The following is a 16,193-nucleotide window of genomic DNA, read 5'->3' on the forward strand; positions in this document are numbered from 1 at the left end:
GTGCCCCAGGGCAGACTAGGATGGAAGTGCCCTTGTGAGCTGGGGGGCCCTTCAAAGGGCCAAGGAAAAAACGCGGGCCGAGGGACCAGCCTCTCAAACGGGCTTCGAGCTCCAATGACCTTCGCTCACCCCCTTGAAATGTCTGGAAAACAGAATGGGCAGATTTTCTGTCTTCAAAGTTTCCGGCTAAACCTCTTCAAGTTCTTTATTGTTTGGGACTGAGACACTCAGCAATGGTAATGGGTAGTTTCTTTTGTATTTGCCTTGAAAGGCCAAAATATTTTCATATTGCTACAGACAAAGCCGTCTATTTAGAAATGAACGCCATGTCTGTCGTTTCCCACTGGGGAGACTGTGTACAACGTGTGTGTGTCTCTGTGTACTCTAGGGTCTTGAAACAGGTTTCTCATGGGGATGGCCATTCACCGGGGTCCGGGGGAAGCGCCTGCCCTGCCAAGGGAGTCTGGGGGAGCCCAGCCCTAACTGCACATCTGTCCCGGTTTGTTTAGGGCGTGAGCCCCGGGAGGGTCTGGCTGCACTGACATTCACTGTGCCTGCATCTGCCATGTGTATATGTTAAGGACCGTAGGTTGTGCCTTGGTGGTCAGCTTGGTGGGAGGAAGCAGAAAGGTCTAAGGTACTGTGGATGTTCTGTTTTTCTTGTTGGGAAGGTCATTTTACTGGTATCTATTACATGATCCAAATAATGGACCATGGATGGATGAATGAAGGCACAAAGAAGTGGAGCAACAAATAGATAGGTAAGGAGGTGGGCAAGCCAGGATGAGAGCACAGTGAACAAGATCCCGTTTGATGGCCAGGAGATTGATCTATAAATCAGTAAAACATTGAATCACTGTGTAAAGAGAGCCACACATGAGCCAATACTCAGTCAGCATGCACCAAGGAATACGTGTAAGGCAGATAGATAGTGCCCGAAGTTTACCAATAAAACAATAAAATGTAAATAGAAGAGAGCATGACCAAGGGGTGGAAATGCAGAGGCCAGTAGCAACAGTACCCAGGTCGTGTGCTTACACAATGTCTAGGAGGCTAGATCTTCTGTGAAGTGTTCGGATCATAAATGATAGCCATGATAATGATCCTTTGGTGGGGAGGAAACTTCTGGAGGTGATGGATAGGTGTATGAGAAGGATCTCGGTGATGGGTTCATGGAGCACGCTTCTCTCCAGACTCATCAGGTCCTGTATGTTAATTATGTACAGCCTTTTATGTGTCAGAACACAATTAAAATTAAAAAGCGTAAGGAGAAGGTCACTGAAAGAACTCCCAAAGCACTGGTGAAAACGAGAGGATGAGTCTCATCAAAATGAGCAGGTGCGAGAGAGAGCGAGCAGGCGATTGGGAGGGAGAGAGAACAGGGCAAAACACAGACAGTAAATAAAAGGAAGAATGATAATTTTCATAAATTAGGGGATGCACAAATATATAAGGAGGACTATGTTAGGTGATCGTAAACCAGGCATTATGACGAGTCTACAGGTGTGCTCTTGGCATAGACAAATAAATAAGCAGCAAGGACTTCAAAGAATAGGTAAAAAAAGAGAGAGAGAGGACCCAAGACACCATGGAAGAGAGTTAACCCTTACCAAAAGTTTTCTAATTCCAGGCATGCATAAATAAATGAATAACAAAGTGAAAGAAAGCCAAAGAGAGGCGGAGTGAGGGGTGGAAACTCCCAGACCTGGATGGGAACATGGCACGAGGGGCTTGTGTCCCCCTAGTCCCGGGAGCCGAGTGTGTCCCATGAAAGGATAAAAGAAAAAAGAGAATAAAATAAAATATCCAAATAAAAAGCAAGAAGCACGAGAGGAAAAGTAACAGGTAGCAGCAGATCCAGAGATAAGTGAATGGGTGGATCAGTATATACAGGTAGACAGTGGTGGGATTAGTGGGAAGGCTGTCATGCAGCAAGGGTTACGGTTAGTCCAATTCTACAAGCCATGGTGCTATCGATAAAATAAGAAGTCTCTAAATTAACAAGTAAATCAGCATCCAGAGAAACAGATGGGGTGGAGTGAAGGGGAGCCAACGCGCCCAATGGGTGTTGGCAGGGTTGTTATTAATCGTAACTGGGCACCGTAGCGCCCCGAGAAGGAAGGCAGGCGAGTGAAGGGGAGAAGCAAAGCTGCCGCCCGCAGGAGAGAAGGACAGTTACCAGGGTGGTGGCAACTAAAGGGATAGATGGGGGCTAAGTGGGAGATCCATGGGAGAGGGTAGGCTCAGACTTCAGGTCATCATGGGTCAAACTCTGAGCACTCACTTCCATTAATAGAAGAGAAAGTAGCCGATAAAGAGGAAGAAAACAGGAAGGAAGAACGGTCTGAAGGAAGGAAGGAAAGAAGGAATGAATAAATGCACCATGGAGTTGCAAGGGTCAGGGATGGCCATTTGCAGGTGACATTGGGATTCATCGGTCTGTGGCAACCGAGCACCAAAGATCAAGAAAACACAAGAAAGGGGAGGGAGAGATAGAGAGAGAGAGAGAGAGAGATAGAGAGAGAGAGAAGCGTAACTGGCCAGGGGCCGGGGGTGGGGGTTGGGTGACGACAGTTGACTATAGATTACCATGGATCCAGTTAGGTGTCTCTGCCTCCGGAAGCCTAAAAATAGTTACTCAACTCCGGAGAAGGACCAGATGGATGCATGAGTGAAGGAGTGAAGGAGAAAAAAAGTTTGTGCTAACTGATGAGCAGGTTGCCCGATCTCCCACAGAATGAAAGGCAGTAAGAAACGATCAAAAAGGGTGGGAGGAAAAAAAAAACCCAACAATGAAGATGGAGGGGAAAATCAAAATTAAAAAAAAAATCTGTAAAAAATAATAAATAAATAGGTCAAGCGATGAAGTCTATGAGAGGGAACTGGCTTAGCACCGATCAAACACATTAATTCAGATCTGGGGCCCCAGACTTCATACATGATAAAAACAAGCCCATAAATAAAAGAGCTGCACACGTAGGTAACATGAGAGCGAGGCCCACACCGGAAGCAAGAACACAAGCCCAGAATTACGACTGATTCAAAACCGGGCCCTGGAGATGGTGAAATAAATCCGACACCAAATCACCAGTCTGAAGAATTAACGGACACAAGGGAACCCCAAGTGCGCGAGCGCTGAGAAGGGCCTGGGAACCACAGATGATGGTTAATCCAATTCTGTGCACCTGAGGTCCATAAATAAAAGAATAAATATTGAAATAGATGGGTGACAGGAAGAATGAATGGGTGCAGGAATTACTGAATTAGAAATGGGAATGGCTGGAACGGCCAGGAGAGCGCTGCCCTCGGGGTTGTCACTCCTCTGACTCGGGGCACCTGAGCCCCGCCCTCTCTGGACAGCAAAATGATGCAGGGACCCGGAGACAGAGGCGAGCAGAGGGGGACTAAGTGCACGAGGAAGGGGAGACGAACACCAGAGAGGGGCACCGCGGGGTGGGGGTCGGGGGGGGCCGAAGGAGCAGGCTCTGCTAGGTGGGATTAGCTGTGAGGTCCCAGAGCTCCACCACGACCGACCTGTCCCCATTTCTAGAGTGAAGGGCGTGGACAAGGTGGAAAAAGAAGCAAAAGACAAGAAAGGGAAGATAAGAAACATGAAAAATAAAGCAACCCCAGTGACAAACTGGCCGTTGGGAGAGCTTGTCGGAACAGGGATTATAATTAGTTTGCATACACTCTCCTTAAAGAGATAAATGCATTACCCCTCTCAGAGAATAAATGAAAAATAAAGGAAATTCCCAGCCCAAAGACAAGGCTGCATTTCCTAGCGCTGTAATAAAACAGATGCAATTGAGGCCCATAAATGAAAGAATAAATACCTAAGCGTCCAAGGTGACTGGGGCCCAGGAGGAGGGATGGTGGAGGCGCAAGATGGTGGGTACTAGGTGTGCTGGGGTTGGGGGGGCTTGCCTGACGGGTACCCCCCATCCCAAACCAGGAAGGGAAAGGAGGGCCCCCAGTGGGGGAGGAGCGGCAGGAAGCCAAGGAAGGTGAGATTTGGAAGAAATACAAGGAGGGAATAGGGCACAAAAAGGCGAGGCGAGCACATAAATAGGGCTCGTGAAGGGAGGTCTGCAGGACCGGGGCTCTGGCCAGATGGGGGCCGCTCAGCTGTGGGTGCCCAGAGATGAGGGGGTCAGGTGGAAAGGGCTGGATGGAAGACGAACAGGAGGGAGGCAGGGAAAGGAGGGCAGACAGGAGGGAAGGGGTTTCTGGGGCCCTGAGCTCCAGCCAGCTGAAAGAGAGGCTAGAGGAGGGGTGGCTCTTGGCATGAGGGGTGCTCGGCGCACGCACCTGGCCCGGCAGGGAGGAGCTGGCTCAGGAGACCCTGGCCACGGGGTGCCGCGGCGGTGTCCTGGCTGTGCGGCCCATCCCACCTCATTTCTCTGATCCTCAGTTTACCCATCTGTAAACTTGGAAGCGCATCAGCTTCCTGCTTGGATTGATCATGGGGGCAAATGCTGTTCAGCCCGTTGGGAGCGCCCCGTCGATGGCCCTGGGTAGGCGGAAGGGCTCGGCGCCCCCCCAGGCCCCGCAGAAGGCTGTGTGAACAAGGGGTGTGGGGCCAGGTGGGTGTCTTGGGCCCTCCCTGGGCCGGGTCACCTGTGAGGGAGGCTCTTCCCGCCAGGGGGCAGCAGAGGGTAAGGGAGTTGGGGCCCCGCCGCTGGGCTGTCCTGGGTGTGGCGCCCCCTCCTGTGCAGGGGCTGTGCAGGGAGAGGCAGGTAGGCTAGAAGGCGGCCAGGAGTCCTGAGAAGGGTGACCCAGAGACAAGTCGCCAGAACCCTTGTTCATGCAACTATCTGACGTGCCCAGGCGCCCTCCAGCCTGCTCTTCTATGGGGTGGGCCGCGTGCCCTTCTCAACTGGGGGTCTCAGGCAGGTGCACCGCAGCCCGGGGTTACACACACGTGGTCCCGGGACCCCGACCCCCTTGACATGGCATCCCCAGAGCCCGTTTCAAGGCCTCACTGTCTTCTCGACTGTTTTCCGATGTCCTCTGTATTTGGGCAGAGATCGCGTTGCGGTGTGTGTTGGAGTTGTCCTCTTTCCTCCTGACCTGCCCTCCTGGGGCCATGGCAGGTCTGGAAGGTTGTTTGTACTGACGTTTCTGACCCCAGGGACTCCCTGGATCTGTCCAGTCTCTCCTCTCTCTGTAGCGGACAGGATTTGTGCACTTGTGTGTTGTGTGCCTGTGTTTGTCTGCAAAAACTAGAACCAAAGTCCCTCTCAACGTCTCAATCTCTCTTTGGGACATTAAAACAAAATTGAATTCTTAGCAAGTGCCCTGAGCAGGAGGAGCCATCGTGGCCGGAGCCAGGATGCATGGCTGGGAGCCCCAGGAACCCAGAGGAGCCCGACTGGGGTGGGTCTTATACCTGCCATGACTTTGGACCTTGGGTGGGGACAGGGGGTGGCCCGTCCCAGGTGCCAGGTGGGGCTGCTACTGCAGGCCCGGCCAGCCCTGCTGAAGGTGTTGGTTGAGGGCATTAGAGTGGGGGGCACAGGATTCCAAGCTGTAGGGTTTGAGACAGGGTGTGAGGAGGGAGTGAGGGGGACTGGGGTGACTTCCATGCCTCTACAGTGGCCCCAAATGGATGATGGAATTCGTGTCAGGAGCCACCCCATACCACGTGTCTGGGCCACGTGAGCCCATGTGTTGGGACTGTAGGGCTCCGCTCTCCTCCTCTTTAGGATCTGGGGGCTCTGGGCTCCACCTCGGCCAGCCTGCAGCCTAGGGGGTGCACTGGCTACCTTGAGACACCTGCTAAGACAGAGTCCCCAAGGAGCTACCCTAACCAGCCCAGGTTTCACCATGTGGACTAGGCTGGGGGTGGGAGGGGCCCGGAGCTGGGAATACCCTTATGTGGTTATTTGAAGTCAGTGGGGGCTTAGGAAGACTTTAAAATGTTGGGTGTGCAGTGGGGAGGAAGAGGGAGCCATAGCCGAACGCCCAGAGGGAGCAGAAGAATAGGAACAAACCTGTAGGGGAAGCTCCTGTCCACGTCTGAGTGGCTGTTGTGGGGTCTCGGTGGCTGGAAATGGGCCAATGGGAGAAGCTCCAGGGAGGCTCACTGGTGCCCCGATGGGTGTGTGGGTTGGGATCTGTCTTCTCAGGGATGCAGAAGGCATGAGGGTTATCAGGTCAGGACACTCAGAGCTCTGTGGCTCCTTAAGAGTTTTAAATCTAGGGTTCTAAGGGTCTCCAGTTCTGGGGTGCTGAGATGCAGGACAGGGCTTCACCCCCCGCCCCCCCCCCCCCGATGGCTGCAGGAGCCAGAGTGGGATTCCTGTGGGGGCCCCGGCGGGTTCTGTCCCGACCCACGCATGAGGTCTGACTTGGGATCGCAGGGCTCCCCTCTGATCAGGGCCTGTTTTTCTTTCTTTTAACTTATTAAAACAAGAACAAATTTTGTCTCTTGGACTTTGACTTTTGCATGCACTCCATGCACAAATCCTTCCCCTGGTGACACCAGGAGCTCTCCTTAGGTTCCCCTGTGACTCCCAACCCCCTCCTCGGGAAACTCAGCCTCAGGGCTGGCCTTCCAGAGGCTGGGCCTCTGGGGCAGACAGGCCAAGGCCCCCCTTGTGTTCCTAATGTAAATGGTGTGGATGGTACATGACCTAGAGCAGGAGGTCACCCATCACGCTGACACATCACCCTGCTGTCTTTCTCCCCTTCCAATTCTTGTCTGTGGGCATACTTTTTTTTTTTTTTCCCCAAATGGACATCTTTTTTTGTTTTTTTGTTTTTTTTAAATAAGCATCCAGTTTTTAAACCTTGCCTTCTTCACCACATACATCCTGCGTTTTCCATTCAATATTTTTGTCATCAGCGTTCTTCTTTTTTCCATGAAAAAAAAAAATCATCGCCTCACTGGCTGTGTTGTGTCGCATCGAGTGGTTATATACCATCATTTGCAATGCCAACCTGCTATTGTTATGTATAACTCATCTTTTTTTTTTTCCCCCTAATGCTATGAATTACACCACGGCGAATGGCTTTGCACACCCACTTTTTTCATTCTTACGAATTGCTTTCCTTCACCCTGAAATGACCATTGCTTCATGGCATGCCAGTTTCTCCTGCTAGACTGTGAGCCCCTTAAGGGCAAGGAGCTTGCCGGATTGATTTTTGTACCTCCAGTGCCCGCCATGTCGTAGATGCCGCATGGATGGCGTGCTGGGTGAGAAGGTAGAAGGATGGGCGAGTGCTTGGATGCTGAATGTATGGATGATGTTCCTAGGGTTGAGCTTCTTGAGTGAAAGGCCAGGGAGTTTGTATGGATGTTGACTAATTTCCAAGGGCTTATAGCATTTTACAATGTCCAGCGATGTATTAGCATTTTGTTAAGATATATTGCTAGATTCTCTCTGTTAAAAAGTGTTTTTCTGTCATTTTAACTTGCATTGCTTTGATTACTAATGAAGGTTGAGCGTTTTCACATATACCTGTTAACCAATTGTATTTTCTCTTCTGTGAACTGTTTGTCCAAGTCCATTGGGTCATGGCTTTCTGGTGAGACTGGTTCAAGGTTGGAATGGATGTCCTCGGGACGTAGTGAGCCCTCCGTCACTGGAGCATTCAAGGGGGCAGACACTTGGGTGAGGGTAGTTTTAAGGAGATTCACAGAGCAGGTACAGGGTTGGTCTAGATGGCCTCGCAGGTCTATTTGACTAGGATTTGCCTCTCCCTGGAAATGGGAGGTGGGGACATCCTCCATTTGGCAGCCCGGCAACATTTAAGGGCCCTTCCCCTGGGGGGGGGCGGGTGGTTCTTCATGCATTTATGATTTATGAACTCTAAACCGCACCCTCTGGAACTCTCGTGGGACAGGAATATCTCTTTGGCTCCCTAAGGTCCAGAGAGCCGTGCCTAGCATCTCGTGTAGTTAGCTGGTGACTTCCCAGCAGCCCTGCCTCACCTTGGGGAAGCCAGACCCCTGGGCCGTCATTTCCCACCTCTTAGGGGATCAGGAGAGGCCATCTGCTGCCCTTTCCATTGCCAGGGTCCTGTGATGTGTGAGCAGATGTCCCGAGGCCTCAGATGGATGGGACGTTTTGGATCAGGACTGGCGGAGAATCCTCCCTCGGTTTTTCTTCAATGGGGCAATTAGATTCCGTGATCCGAGCAGCAGACTGGTCCCCACGCTCTTCTGGGGCTCCCCTTGTGCCCACCACAAACTAACCGCGGCTCAGAGGCCATCAAGACCACTTGGGGAGGGTGGGTCCCTCCCTGGAAGGTAGGAGCCCGCCCTACCTTCCAGAACACGCTCTGCCCTCAGCAGGGCCTGCTTCTTCCCGCCGAGCCCTCTACTATAGCACCGAGCGCTGTTTGCCTGCGTCAGAATCAGTCACGCACACGTCTGTCCCCGCAGCGAGGCTTGGGAGGCCAGCAGTGACTTCCAGCATCAGTTCAATCCATCCATCCATTCATCCGTGCGTTTGGCCTCCATTCTTGACCTGGTGCTTCGGCCTCTCCCTTCTCCGAAAGCGAACCTTTCCATTTTGGGCGGGCTGCGTAGCGCCATGGGCTGTGGTCATGAAGCGAACGCCCGTATTAGAGCTTTCTCCTCCGGGGTCACTGCTCTGAGCACGTCCCAGCTGGACTCATCTGCCACTGTCACCCACACGGCTTCTGTCCCCATGGCGCTTTCCCAGGCATCCCCCACCGCGACGGATCCAGGGCCGGGTCCGAGAGGGCCCTCCAGCCGTGAGCGGAGGTGTCCTCCCCAGGCCGCCCTGCCTGGTGCATGGTCCCTGCCATGAGCTTTGCCTTCAGCCTCTCTGCTTCCTCCACCAGATGGCAGTGGTTGTAATTCACCCCCTCATTCCTTCATCCCTTCATTCCTTCACCACCGACCAACATTTTTCTCAAATCAGCTGGTGCTATACTAGAGCTGGCTCCCAAGGACTCTTCCCGATATCTCCTTCTGGGGGAAAAGACGAGCATGTCTCCAAGAGGCCGTGTTTGTGTGCCAGCAAAAGGCGCGACCCTTGGTCCGGCTCCCAACTTCCGGAGCCGAGTTCTGGTGGAAGTTTGATTGCCTTCCCCGACTCTGTTCCTTACAAAACTAGGTTGATTGGTAATCAGCAAACTGTGTCCCTGAGTGTTCAGAAATCATAATCTGTGTCCTCAAGAGGCCAGAGTGACGGCTGGGGGCTCTGGGATGAACGGCCGCTTCTGGCCGTGAGCAGGCTTTTAAGTCATTAGGACACCCTGGTCTTGCCACGGTGGTGATCTAAAGAGCGGTTCCTGTCCCTTCGGAAATTAGTTAATGCTGGGCTCGATTTAGAGAAAATTGGGGGAGATGATTGCTCACGGAGGTGACAGGGAACATGCCCTGTGCGGGGGTCTGTGCAGAATTATCCATTGGCAGACCTGGGCATCCAAGGCACGTGGCACTTTGCAAACCCCGGACGTGGCCCCAAGCATTCACGTGGGTCGCGGGCCAGGCGGGACCCCCTATAGCTCCCTGCTGCCCCTGTGGGACAAGGCAGGGGTCCTGGGGCCTCTGCTAGGAATTCTGCAGTTTATTCATTGCACCGGAGGCGGGGGTAGTGGGCAAAGCCAGGACCCTGGAGCTGGACAAACGTGTGTGGTTTAAACTGACCTTGACAGCTTTGAGTCTGTCTTCTGGGGGGACAATGGCACCCACCTCGCAGGGCTGTTGTGAGGACTTTTGTAACCAGGGCTTTGAACTGGGATTCTGAAGGCGGTGCGCGTGCCCCCGGGGGGCTGTGGGCTGGGGGCTGGAAGGCGGGAGGGGCAGCCCGACTCAGCAGGTTAGAGGAAATCACTTTGCCGAACATGCAGGAGGCATTGTGGAATAGAGTGCTCAATTTGTAGGACACGGTAAGCTCAGACAGGAGTAACCTCCGCAGGGACCTTCATGCTGGGGGGATGGGAGCCTCTTTGGGCAACACCTTTGGTCCCCCCCTGGGGTACGCGTTCACCCTCACCTCTGTAAAAGGTTGGAAGCACCCGCTGTGTCTCGCCTACCGCTGTGTCTGGCCTGTGGGCGGCACTTCCACATGTCCCCCTGCAAGAGACCTCTCCTGGCCGTGTCCTCCCTCCCGAAACATTAGGCATCAGCCATCAAAGACACTGCGATGTCCCCTCTCTCAATTAACAACAGTTGGGCTCAGATGCCAGCAGCCCGGATGCCTAACACAGTACCAAGCCAGTGGTAGGGGTCGCCTTCCAGTTTTGTTGAACGGATGCATGGGTGAATGGCCAAACACCGAATTGTAACCAAATGCAAGTGGCAGATGTTAAAACCCTCACCAAGAGTTTGTATTTCCTCCTGATTAACCTGTTAACAATCGTTGTATTGTATCTTACGGACTCCTGTATGACGTGTGTTGTTTGAAAACCGGGATTCTCGTTTTGGGTGTCTTGCGACGAAACCTTAGCTGTCTGTGTTTTGTGTTAGAAATCAGAGCCCGGCAGACCCGGGGGCCACTTAACCGACCGGGCCGCGGTAGGCGAGCCCTCTTTCCTCTCTGACCCTCGGTCTCCTTTTCTCTGATGGGTTCCCAGAAAGCTTCCTCTGCTGGGTGGTTGTGAGGCCGAGGGCTGGGTCCGCTAAAACGCAGCTGATCAGATGCTGGCTCTCAGTGAGAATGGTTGTATATTGGGGGTTGTCTGGAAAGTTCCAAGCCCTTGCTGGTTCTCAGTGAGTAGAGAGCATTGAGTTTATGCTCAGATTGTATTTCAACAGTCAATGGAACGTATAAGACAGAGGCTGAGTGGTCTGCAAGTATTTAGCGAGTTGGCCCAGGGTAGATACTGGTTTGATTAATGAGTGACGGCTTCTTTCCTTCCTTGGAGCCCCCCCACAGCCCCACTTTCCATCCTGGCTGCTGCTCCTCACGTGGAGGTTGCAGCTGGCCTGGGTGGGTGACTGCTTTGAGTTTGCTGTACCTGTCGATGCCGTGTCTGGTTTTGTGGGGGCTTCTGCAGACATCCGTGTGTGCCCTGGGTCGAGTCTGCTAGGCAGGGAGAGCTGGGATGGGTGAGGAGGGTGACATCTTTGAGGACAAAAGCTCCTTCTTCTACCCTTTAGGCAAAAGGCCTGTGATCCTAATTTCCTCACATCCCTCTTCCTTCTTTCTTGGGCTGTAAGGTGAAGAAATCGGTCTGTGGTCCCGTCTGCGGGCCTGGAACCGAGCTGGGGTGGGGCTGTCAGCCATCACACCCTGCGAGCTTCCGTGGGCCCAGTTTCCAGATGAGGAAGTTGAGGTTCAGAGACGCCTGGAGATCGGAGCCAGGAGGACACAGTCAGTCTTTCGTGAGGAGCTGGTGCTCCTTGACCCTGGCAGCCCAGCTCTCCAGTTACTTTGGCCGTGCCTGGCTGTGGTCCTGCAGGGGGCACAGGCCTCCAGAGCTCACTTTGGTGCACGTGGGACATGGAGGCTTGGCTGGATTAGATAAGATATTACGGGGTTATTTGGGGTTGGGGGGTCTCATCAGGAGACCTCTGAGTTTTTTTCCTGGCTCTTGTTCTGTTCTGTCATCCCCAAACGCCATCCCGGGTGGGCTCGTGTTCTGCACCCCGAGCCTCCCTCTTGCCCTGTCCTCCCTCTGCAGAAGCCTCACTGGCCTCCCCTTCTTTCTGCCTCCCGCTTTCACAGGCTCGGTGGCCCTCGCTGCTGTCAACCTGGCCACTTCTTGCAGCAGCTTGAGTTTTTATTGTGATGTCTGGCCTCCACCTCTGTGTACCTGCTGGTAGGAGCGCCAGCACACACACTCCGATATTCCCCTCCCTGGGGCTTTGCTGAGGGGGCCCTTGCTGTGTCACTGTTGCTGTCTGCCGCATGGACATCCCACATCCTTGAGAACGTGCCTGAGCAGAGTGAGGGCCTTGCCTCAGTGCTCCCGAGGGGGCCCCATGGAAAGGACAGGTGGATAGGACCCCTCTCCCAGAGGACTCTTGAGTCTTGTGTTCAGGTGTCTGCTCCCCAATGGGCTTCAGGCTCCTTGAAGCTTAGGCCTGTGTGTGACCCAGGATGAGGGACTCCCCTAGGGGCCCAGTGTTTACACATCACCATCCCCTTGAAATGGGCAGGGCTGGGTCCCCGTTTCCTGAGGGCAGGTGAGGAAGTTGAGGCTCAGTGGGGTCACAGCCAAGCTGTACTTGATCCTTTACTCTGACATCTATGCTTCTCTGGCCCTTGACAGCACTGTTAACTGCACTAGTGGGCGCCTAATACATGCTCACTGACTGACAAGGCAGGGTTCCCAATGCACGTGAAGAACTGAATGGATTGTTGGCTGACCCGCAAGTTGAATCCATGTGTGTTTAAGAGGCAAGTGTGCTTTCTTGGCACAGACTCTAGGGGGCGAATCCTGAGGGTCTCACCCCCGGGCAGATGCAGCCCAGAGGGCAACCACCGGAGGGTCCCTCCTGAAGGAAATGTCTGTCTTCTGCCCATGTTTGGAAGTATTTATGTCTAGAATAAAACTTCATTTAGGCTAAAGTGTCCTCGTTTGTGTTGTGGCCCAAGTCATTTCAGTAACGTGGCCTTTGGTAATTCCCGGGCTGGAGGGATGCTCTGGTCATGCCCACACCCTCTCTGTGGTTGGCTGCGGGCCCTGGGGGTGTGGATGTCTCCACCTGAAATGTCTTTGCACCATTGGTGACAATTCACCTGTAAGGCACATGCCAAGTCTGAGATGCAGCCGTGGGCACCCAAAAAACGAGGGCTGGGGACTGGACTCCACACCTTGGTTCCTTCCATCTGCCCTCACCCCCAAAGCGCAGTACATGGGTACAAGTTGAAGGATGGGACTCTGGAGGTCTTGCTCTTTTGAATTCTGGTCCTGGTGTCACCTTTGGCCGGCGCAGGGGCCTTGGGCAGGTTACAGGCACCTCGAGTCTTGATTTTCCCACCTGTAGAACGGGTGCCGAGGGACAGTATCCGTTCAAAGGATGCCGGTAAGCACCGAGTGCAGGCTGCGTGCCTTGCTGCACCCCATATGCTGGCTCTGAGAGTCATGGTCTGGGGTCGAGGCCACTCTGGTGCCTGCGTGTGTGTGGCCTGGCCAAGTTTGCTCACCTGTAACCTGGAAATAGTCATGTTTACTTGGCATGGTTATTGTGGGATTCAATGAGATTGTTTATGTGAAAATAAATGCTTTGTTACCTGGTGCACAGGTGGCCTCACCCCTTGTCCTCCGATGGGCCCTGGGTTTGGCCACAGAGCCCTGCAGCCCGTGGGCCTGGTGGCAAAAGCCCCGTGCTCCCTGAACTACGGTGGCCCACCTGGCTGTGGCGCGGAGTGGAGGGCGTCAGGGAAGCACGCGGCCAGCTCTGGGGAGGAGTGAGGGAGGGAAGGTTTGCTTTTACATACAGAGATTTCACAAGTTCAGAGGGGGTAGGGCTGAGGCCAGAGGTGGGGGTGGTGGTCAGGGAGACTTTTAGAACCTCCCACCCCCACCCCCCCACCCACCGAGGAAGAGGAGGGAGAACTTTAGAGAACATCCAAGTTTAATTGGCAGGGGTGTGGACGGGATAGCTGGGGTGGCGTTTAGAAAGGCTGAGAGTTCCGGATTCCGGGTCAGTGAGGTGAGAACTCTCAGAGGTCATGGGTGCAGGAGGGTGTCAGGACTAAGGGCACGCTTCTGGAAATCTCTGCAGGTGGGGGAGACTGCAGGGGGGTTGGTGGTGATGTGTGGGAGCCCCGCGGTTGAGGGGCACTAGGTAGAGGGGCAGGAGCTGGTGCCTGGGTGCTCCCCTGGCCCCCCATGGCTGCTGGGAGCCAGGGCCTTTGCCCCGAGTGGTCCGGTGGTGTTCAGTCCCGGGTGCCTCTCTCCTCTCCTCGCCCCCCCGGCCTGCCTGTCTGCATGAGAACTCTTGTCAGCCAGTGAGACCGGGAGCAGGCCCCTTCATCTGCACCTGTGTCTCTCTCAGCCTCCGCAGCCACAGGGACACCCTGCACACGTTCCCGCGGGACAGGCCGGACCCAAAGACTCTGGACCAGGGCCGCCCCCTGCGAGGAGGGGCATGCCCTCCCGGCCTCTCCTTGCATAGCCACCCGCCCTCTGACTGATGGACTACACTGATCTGAGGCTCAGACACGTGGGCTGGACCCCTACCCACCCCTCACGAACCCTGAGACTTGGGGGAGCCACCGAGCCTTCACTGTCCGCACCTGAGAAGTGGGCTCGGACAACCTACCTCACAGGGTTGTTGTGAGGAGCGAGTGATGCGGTTTGAAAGCGCCTGACCTGGGGCTTGGCACACCCTCTTGTGCTCTCAATAAATGTGTTTCTTGCCTTAACAAAAACAGTGATGGATGTGCTACTAATATGAGGAGGGCTGAATGTCGGGTGTCCTGTCTGGCTGGGGTTGCTCTCACCCAGGGTGTGTGGCGGGCGGGGAGGGCCGGGGAGCCAGCTCTGACCTTCTGTGGCTGATGTGTGCTGGGGTGAACTAACTCGGGCTGGTCCCCCTTCTTCTAATGGTTTTGGGACATCAGGTTCCTTTCCAGAAAAGAATGTAGCTGGGGGGTGGAGGAAGTCTGAGCTGAGTGCAGCGTTGGGGGTCTCCGGAGCCCCAGGGGGGCTGCCCCCAGGCTGCGACTCTGCCTCCCCTCCTCCTGCACTCCCAGGGCCCTGCAGGGGCCGGGCAGGGCTGTCGTCCTGCTCGAACTGACGGTGAGTGTGTGGCCAGCCTGGTTGTGACCTGGGGCCAACGCTTGCTGCACAGCATGGTTACTGAGCTGGGTGGGACCCTGAGGAGGCTGCAGAGGGGGCGCCTCAGATGCAGCCCCTGTTCCCACTGGCACGGGCGCTGAGCCTTGTGCCTCCGAGACCCAGCTCAGGAAAGGCAGACTGTTGGCCAAATGGTGACAGTGGGGAGCCAAGGGCAAGGGAGCTGTGGACCCGAGTCCACACGGAGTCCTGGGGGTCAGCACACCTGGCTTGGCTGCAGCAGATGGACTGGACATGCAACCAGAGGGAAAGGAGAGGCTGACTTCTGCCACCGTCACCATCAACACCAAAAGCCACCACCACTGCCACCTCCATGACCTCCCCCTCCTTCCTCCTTCATCACCTTCTTGCTGCCTTCTCCTCCTCTCTCCTCCTCCTCTTCCTCTTTCTTCTCTTCTTCCTCCCCTCCTCCTCCCCTACGCAGGGAGGTGCCTCAAGAGAACTACAGGCGAGTCCCACCATGAGTGTGTGGGGCTGAGCATGGCCCCTTTGCAGAAAGAAAAAAAACCCACCTTGTTGCCCATGGCCATGTCTCAGCCAAGGAGACTTGACCCCAGTCCCTGATGGAGACGACCACACCCATGGTGCAGAGTATGGTCCAGGCAGCATGGAGACAAGGAGAAGATGGCTTCCAGAGTGTGTCCCACTGAGATGAGTCCATCCTAGCCAAGATTGGGCCAAGAGGCCAGGAGAGTCCTGCCTGTGGTGGACAGAGCCTCAGCCTCTCAAGACATTCAGATGTCCGTGATGAAGGGTCCCCTTGATGTTCCAGAGCCGAGACCCCAGCTCCAGCCTCCATTGAAGCTCAGATGTCCATGATGAAGAGCCCTCTAGATGTTCCAGATGTTCCAGAGCTGAGACCCCAGCTCCAGCCTTTGATGATGTTCAGATGTCCATGATGAAGAGTTGTCTTGGTGTTCCAGAGCCGAGACCCCAGCTCCAGCCTTTGATGAAGCTTAGATGTCCATGATGAAGAGTCCTCTTGATGTTCCAGAGCCGAGACCCCAGCTCAAGCCTCCGATGAAGCTCAGATGTCCATGATGAAGGGTCGCCTTTATGTTCCAGAGCCGAGACCTCAGCTCCAGCCTCTGATGAAGCTCAGATGTCCATGCTGAAGGGTCCCCTTGAGGTTCCAGAGCCAAGACATCAGCTCCAGCCTCCATTGAAGCTCACATGTCCATGATGAAGGGCCCCCTTGATGCTTCAGAGCCAAGACCCAGTTCCAGCCTCCAATGAAGCCCAGATGTCCATGACAAAGGGGCCCCCTTTGATGTTCTAGAGCCAACACCTCAGCTCCAGCCTCCAAAGAAGATCTTGATTCCAGAATGAGGGTCCCCTTGATGTTCCAGAGTCGAGACTGCAGCTCCAGCCTTTGATGAAGCTCAGATGTCCGTGATGAGTGGCCCCTTGATGTTCTAGAGCCAAGATCTCAGTTTCAGACTTTGATCAATCTCCCGCAT

The 16,193-nt window shown here is 54.5% G+C and overlaps 1 protein-coding gene across 6 annotated transcripts in view; it reads left to right on the top strand.

The window, feature by feature from the left end:
* LOC144321156 (uncharacterized) overlaps nt 1-14,306 on the top strand; it is a 33,741-nt gene extending 19,435 nt beyond the window's left edge. For 5 of the 6 annotated variants that reach the window (XR_013386897.1, XR_013386896.1, XR_013386899.1 and 2 more), the window contains one exon: nt 13,931-14,306. Coding sequence is in view for 1 of the 6 variants with exons in the window: in XM_077910626.1 (XP_077766752.1) it covers nt 10-38 (29 nt within the window). In the remaining 5 variants the exon portion in view is untranslated. Of the gene's footprint in view, nt 1-9; nt 10,359-13,930 lie in introns of those variants that run through there. The other variant, XM_077910626.1, reaches the window with a different exon arrangement.
* The last annotated feature ends 1,887 nt before the right edge of the window (nt 14,307-16,193 follow it).

The sequence above is a fragment of the Canis aureus genome, chromosome 9, assembly GCF_053574225.1.
Source record: "Canis aureus isolate CA01 chromosome 9, VMU_Caureus_v.1.0, whole genome shotgun sequence".
Taxonomy (NCBI): Eukaryota; Metazoa; Chordata; class Mammalia; order Carnivora; family Canidae; genus Canis; species Canis aureus.